At 48.3% G+C, this 6,435-nt stretch overlaps 1 protein-coding gene across 1 annotated transcript; it reads right to left on the bottom strand.

Moving 5' to 3' along the window:
- Nucleotides 1-2,559: 2,559 nt before the first annotated feature.
- LOC104508505 (nectin-1-like) lies at nucleotides 2,560-6,089 on the bottom strand. Its single transcript, XM_010150160.1, is given in 6 exon segments — nucleotides 2,560-2,646; nucleotides 2,648-2,708; nucleotides 3,390-3,486; nucleotides 4,249-4,533; nucleotides 4,818-5,156; nucleotides 6,005-6,089. Coding segments are annotated over 6 exon segments (954 nt in total).
- Between the last annotated feature and the right edge of the window lie 346 nt (nucleotides 6,090-6,435).

A 6,435-nucleotide genomic window follows, 5' to 3' on the forward strand; every position in this document is an offset into this window, starting at 1 on the left:
AATGCTTTCTCAAGTTATGAATGCTCAAATAGTCCTACTAGGAGGTCCAGCCAGGTCCAGAGAATCTGCCACCAGCTGTCAATTTTGCTAGTGGTTCAACCATGCCACCGTGAACAAACCATGTATTTTCTTTCTCTCAAAATTACTTCTGTAAAACAAGCAAATGCTGAATGGTTTATGTTTGATATCCTGGCCAATTTCTCCAGTGCAAATTGCACCACGCTTCCCAGCAGAGAAGATTAATCCTGGGTGGGGAACACAGAATGGTTCTGGGATCCCTTCATGTGGCAGAAAGCGCCGGATATGCTACACATTTTGCTTTGCTTTCCACCTCTGTAATAGCTGTGTAAAATGGAAGACACCTACAATTTAAACTTTGCTGTAAAAGGAGGTTTGGTATGAGATGTCTTAACAAGCACGGGGGTTGCTGGGCATCACGCAGCCACATACCTGTGGTACAGCCAAGATAGCCGCACCTAAGCTCGCGTTCTCTTCCCTTCTCTCGTTTCCTAGGGAAAGCTGTTGGTCCTTTTGTGTTGATGACTGCTCATGTCACTCTCACTGATCTTCTTTTATGTGCCTCTGCTCTGCACGAGGGCTGAGGATCCTGGCAGCCAGGGGCTGTAAGTACCACTGGCTGTGCACACCCTCTCAGGAGCGTGCTGCATTGTTACACAGACAAACAAATATGCTTGCATCCCAGACTCTGCAAATCTTAGCTTCCTAGGGATGAGTAACTGGGAGAAGATCAGATTGACAGTCAGGAAAGAAGGATATTTCATAAGAGAAAGGTGAGACAGTCACTACAAATTTTTATATTAATTTCTGCCATCCCAAACAGCCTCCTTCAGCTCTTGGGACAGGCACTCTAAAAAGAAAGCAAGCTTGGGCATGTTATATCTGGATCCTGTTAGCAAGGCTGGCTTTGGGACAACTTTGGTCTCAGCTTTTTGTTTTGTTTCTAAAATTGATAACCCTTTTTCCTTCTGAAAGGAAACAACACAACCACTAGGACGGAAAGAAACGATCAATTCCATTTCATCAGGGATAATCGAAGTGTACTTCTAAACTCCTACCTGAAGAGTTGTGAAAGGCAGGTGATCTGCCCTGCAGAAATCCAGTACTGGACTGTTTTAAAAAAGCCCTCAACTGAGACATTCTGGAAAAATTTAGACTTTTTCTGCTTATTTGTTTTCTGAGTCCTTGGTGCGCATTTAAAAATATTTTCATTTTTCTCTCTCAGTCACCAAAGCTAGGTTTTTACACTTGGAAAAAAACTACACTTTTGCACCCAGAAATCATTTACTCATTGCCAGAAGTACAGCGGTGAGACCATTCCTCTCTTCCTCCTGCAGGCTCCAAACCACTCAGCTGGAGTACCACTGGCCGCTCTCTCACAGCACATTTCTCTCTACAGTTTCCATTTCCTGGGAAAAAAGTTATCTTTGGAAAGCAATAGTTAAACCCCCTGATCTCTTCTTTTGTTCTTGTGTTTATACACACATATTGATGGCTTCCAATCATAGGTACGATTAAAGATCACATGCATGTCCATGACTGCCATGGAAAATACCACAGATAATGTTTCTGAAAAAAGAAAATTTAATGAGCACTTAATCTCAGAAAACTCTTATTCAAGGAACGCCAAGTTGAAGCTCCCCATTGTAACCTACATGCATATGGCATGTCAGACTTCAAGGCAAGCCGAATCAGCACATCATTTTCAGAATGCAGGGAACATTTGTTCATTAAATGCTGAGCAGCTCCTGTTTAAAACATCACTCAAGACTGAATTCTGAAGGTTTGTGGACCAAGAAGCCCAGCTGCAGAAAATCCAGCTCTCTCAGGAGGCGACCCTGAGCAAGTCCTGCTGTCAGTCCCTTCCAATACCTTCTCTCCCGGCGACCCCGGCCAGCATCCGCCGCAACACAACCCTCATGAAGTCATTTCGACGGGCTGTTCCCAAATGTCTTTGGATACAGCGGCTTTAGTTTCTTGGTTCCTGGGATAGGGTTTCTGGGTACTAAAAGATTATTTGAAAGTCCGAAGAGGATAAAAACCGCACTCGTGGGGATACTGTTTTAGTGGTGGACTCATGGGAGGCGTCTCCACGTTCATTCGTGATCTTTCCCACTAGAGGGTACTCCGCCCTTGCAGAAGTGCGTGCTCCGCGCTGAGGCTGCACCGTGACACAGCTGACTGAGGGGCCTTGGCAAGGACATTGGAGGGACATTTCCGACATGCCTCGTGCAAGGAAGCATACAGGGGGCTGGAGGGGCAGCTTTCCAGCTCGAGCCCTTGAAAACATAACCTTTTCCGAATTACCCATCTTGGTACGCTTCCACAGTATTGCTGCACCTACAGCACAGTCTTTCCCACCAGAATACTCTATCCCTTCATCCCTACATTTTCTAAAGCCTTTTCATTCCCAAATCCCCATGATTCCTTCCTTTCTTACCTTTGGTTCCTCCTCTAATCATCCCATAATAAGTCCTGTCTAATCCGAGGTCCTTAGTCTGGGCTCCCCACCTGCCCTTGGGCCCCTGCGCTCCTCTGGGCTCACGGAGGTGGGACTTCAGTGGGCTGATGGCTCTGCTTTGTGCTGGGCCGAGGAGCAGCCGGGGTGGGATGGTACTTGGACTCCCCTAGCTGCTGTTGCCTCTCTGTCCTCTTTCATGGGTGTGCAGCCGAGCTCCTTGGTGCATAACCTAACAAGTTCCCTCTCAAAAGCACTGTGGACGTTGCTGTTCAGGTTCTACACATTCTCTGAAAACAAGTGCCTGCCATTTTTCTTCCCTCCCAGGTTTCTCTTCACGCCTGCCAGACTTCTGTGAGATGAGGAGCCTGGTGTCTGCTCCTGCAAAAGACCCAGCACAGTGGTGTGGTAACCACGACAGAGCTCTATGCTGTCCTACACCCAGCATGGCTGTCCCATGCAGCAGCAGGGGCAGACCCCAGCTCTCGATGGAAGGGTTTTGTCACATTCCTAATAAGTGTTGCCAAGGCTTTTGAAGGATGTGAATAATTACTGGAAGCCTTGGGCATTGCATTACCTTGTTCTGATAAGTGGACATTACCTTGTCCATGTCCTACGGCATGGGTGGGCTCATGGCTTTCTCGCTTCTGTCTTGATGTAAGTCCTCCTCCTCTGCAGGTGTTCTGGGTGCACTACAGCTCTTTAGTCTGAAAAAATATACTGTTACCTAGTCACATCATCTTAGAAACCTCCTGGCATTTAGAATGAAACTTGCTGGTTTTAAGCTACTGTTATCACCTGGATAAGTTTCCAGGACAGGTGTATAAAAACCCCAACAGGAAAGAGAAAAGCAAATTGCAAGATGAACACAGGCGAGCCATGGTACGTACAAGAAAATGGAAATTACTCTTACTTTTTCCTTTTTGCGATGACCGGTCTCATGGTGCAAACTATACAGAACACAGCTATTATGAGTGCCATGATGATGATGATGATGTTTGTCTGAACACCTACACACAGAAACCAGTAAGGTCACACAGATCATGGAGGGATGTCAATATGTTTCTTGCATCCTCTACCAGAGGTTGGGACTGAAGTGAAACATTCATCAGTTTGTGCTCATTTATTCCTTGAAAAAGGAAAAGGAACAGCATACCAGTGTAACACTCTGGTAGGTGAGCAATTATTTTACTTTTTTTAAAATAAATACCAATAATAATAAAAATGAGTAAGTCCCACATTCCCCTGGTATTTGGGCAACCGAACCCAACACTTTTACTCTTGATCCATTTGTGTTTCTATTTTCGTACAGGGAAGTTTTATCAGGAGGAAAGTCTCCCATCCTTCCTGAGACATGACCTTCTGCAAGATCTTCGACATGAAATGTTGTTCCCCAGCATACGACAGCCAGGGGCCTGCTCTGCTGGTACCCTCCAGCTGTGGATACTGCCGGGGAGTGACTGCATCCACTCTAAATCAGTGATTGTGTAGAAATACAGACAAGAAGAGATGTGTACCTATGTACACACAAACGTGCGTGCTTCTCAGACATATATATATGCACACACCCAGCACACACACACAAAGGTACTGCAGGGAGGAGTCCTCTGGATGGTTTCAAATCATGAAATCTTCATCCAGCATGAGGTCTGAGCTCCCAGACATATGTCTGGTGAGACCCACATAAGCACAAGCTGCGCTCCCACAGTTGCATATCCTTTCTTAAGCCTTCCCCACTACACACTCCACCTCTCCACACAAACGCAGCCTACCTTGCCTTTCTTTTTCCAAGTAAACTGCCTTCATTTGCCTTCCCTGTGGGTGGTCAAGGAGGCAGGCCAAGGCATGGAGTTGGCTGGCAGAGAAGGTAAGCCTGTTTGCCACCGTTACTGTTCCATTTGCATTTTGGATGTGGTGTATTTCAGGGGACTCCTCCAGGTTTCTGTCATCCAGCCAAGTGATTTTGGGGGCGGGCTTTCCTGTTGCTGAGCAGACTGCAGTGAGGAGACCCTTGGTGGGCAGGTGGGAATCATATTCCACTGTTAGCTCCGAAATTGCTGAGAGAAAAAAAGAGAAGGTACTTTTTACACTCTGTGGTGAGTTTATGGTCAAAGCTGGACATGTCACCTCTCTGTACGGGGGTTCTTACCCAAAACCATCTCCCGGCATATTTATCTTCATCTCCTCTGAGGAAAGGTGTGGCAATTCTGGAGACTATCCACTGAGGAGATGCTATGGGGAAAGTCTCCATGCAGTGGAGGTGATAATGCCTTACCCACCTCCATCCTACACCAGGCCTGTGCTGGTGAGAAAAGCGAGAAGGTGTTACTGGAAAACTTACTTTGGATGTTGAGGCATATCTCTTTGGTGAAAGAGCCATGAGGGAACACGTTGAAAATGCATCTGTAATAGGACTCATCCTCGAATGTGAGATTTTGCAGTGTGAGAGCTGAGGCCTTCAGGGTTGCTGTAGTGAAATGCACCTTCTGCTGAAATGACCCTATCACCTTCAGCCCATGGTTTGGGCTGTAGGTGGCTATGTTCCAGAAGGAAGACCCATTTCTCTTCTGCCAGGTGACTTGCAAAACATCCATGGAGAGTGAGAAGTTGCAATAGAAATTTGCCTCTCCACCAAGAGCTGCTGCAATACTGCTATCAGATTTCACGGCTTCCTTCAAACCTAGGAAAAAACAAAGCCCAAAATCAGAGCAACAGGAAAAGCAATTAACTCGTGGAATGCTATAGTGCCTTGAAGCATCCAGTGATGGTGTTCCTATCTTGTGGAGCACTGGAGCAAGGAACTCCACCTTGACAGATACTGGGAGACCTCATACGTCTTGGTCTCATGGGTGGCCATCCCATCATTAGACTACACTGTGCATTCCCCGTGGCTAGGAGGAAGGTGGCACAGGAACAGAGGGCAGGCAGGCTCCTTAGCAAGCATAGCGAAGTCGAGCCCCAGGCTCATCTTCCTGCTTCTTTCCAGTGCATTTCTCTTAGCTCGCCTCTGCCCCTGGGAGCTCAAAGGTGTCCCGTACAGACCCAACACACGGCAACCACCCAGCGAAAGCTTCACGCCCTCCTGAAAACGTCCTGCTCCCCTCTTGTCAGCATCCACAGGGGTTGGGGGGAGGTAGAGCAGCCCAGGACACCCCACAGCTGGGAGGCAGTGCAAAGAGCTGCAGGGAGATAGACCCCTGCCCCAGTCTCTCCCAACAGCAACCTGCCCCACCCAGACCAGTGTAGAACTGCTGCATCCCTCGTGCTGAGGAGCTGAGCGACTCTTGCAAAGGAAGGGAATACACAGGCTGAATACCCATCTCGAGTACAAAGACTCTGCTCTGTGCCCTCTCTGACCTGCATTTTCTGATTCTGCTGCAGACCAGCCCCCAGATTCCTAGCTACTGTTCCAGCTACCAGTTAGCACTTTTCAGACAGGATGGCATCTGGGTCTCCCTGCTTGCCAAGAAGGGCTGGTGCTGCTCAGGCAGGAGTAAGCCTGGTGCAGTGAAAGGGCACTCCACTCACCCATCGCTGGCTCCTCCAGCTGGCAGCCTCTGCAGAGCAGTAGCAGGCAGATTCCGGCCCAGCAAAGCAGCGGCAAACGCGCCATGGGACAGAGCAATTGCCCGGGAAAGCTAGCCCCCTTTCCCCACATCCCTCAGAGGGCAGCTGGCATGCCTGGGAAGATGGTTGAAGAAAGACTTGGCGCCTTTTTTCAAAGTGCTCCTCAGAGGCCAATGGGGAGAGCTTGGCAGCGGGATGGGTGGGGAGCAGCAGTTCCAGAGGTCTGTCAATCATTAATCCCATCAAACCGACTGTTGCCTACCAACTGCACCGGTTCCCAGAGCTGGAACTAAACAGCGCACCCTTTTATTTTCCCCTCCATCATGAGGACTTGCACCTCGCAAGGCGTAGATCTCCCTGGTAAGCACTGGTGTGGCTTGTGGGGAGGGAAG

The sequence above is a fragment of the Eurypyga helias genome, unplaced genomic scaffold, assembly GCF_000690775.1.
Source record: "Eurypyga helias isolate BGI_N326 unplaced genomic scaffold, ASM69077v1 scaffold11204, whole genome shotgun sequence".
Taxonomy (NCBI): Eukaryota; Metazoa; Chordata; class Aves; order Eurypygiformes; family Eurypygidae; genus Eurypyga; species Eurypyga helias.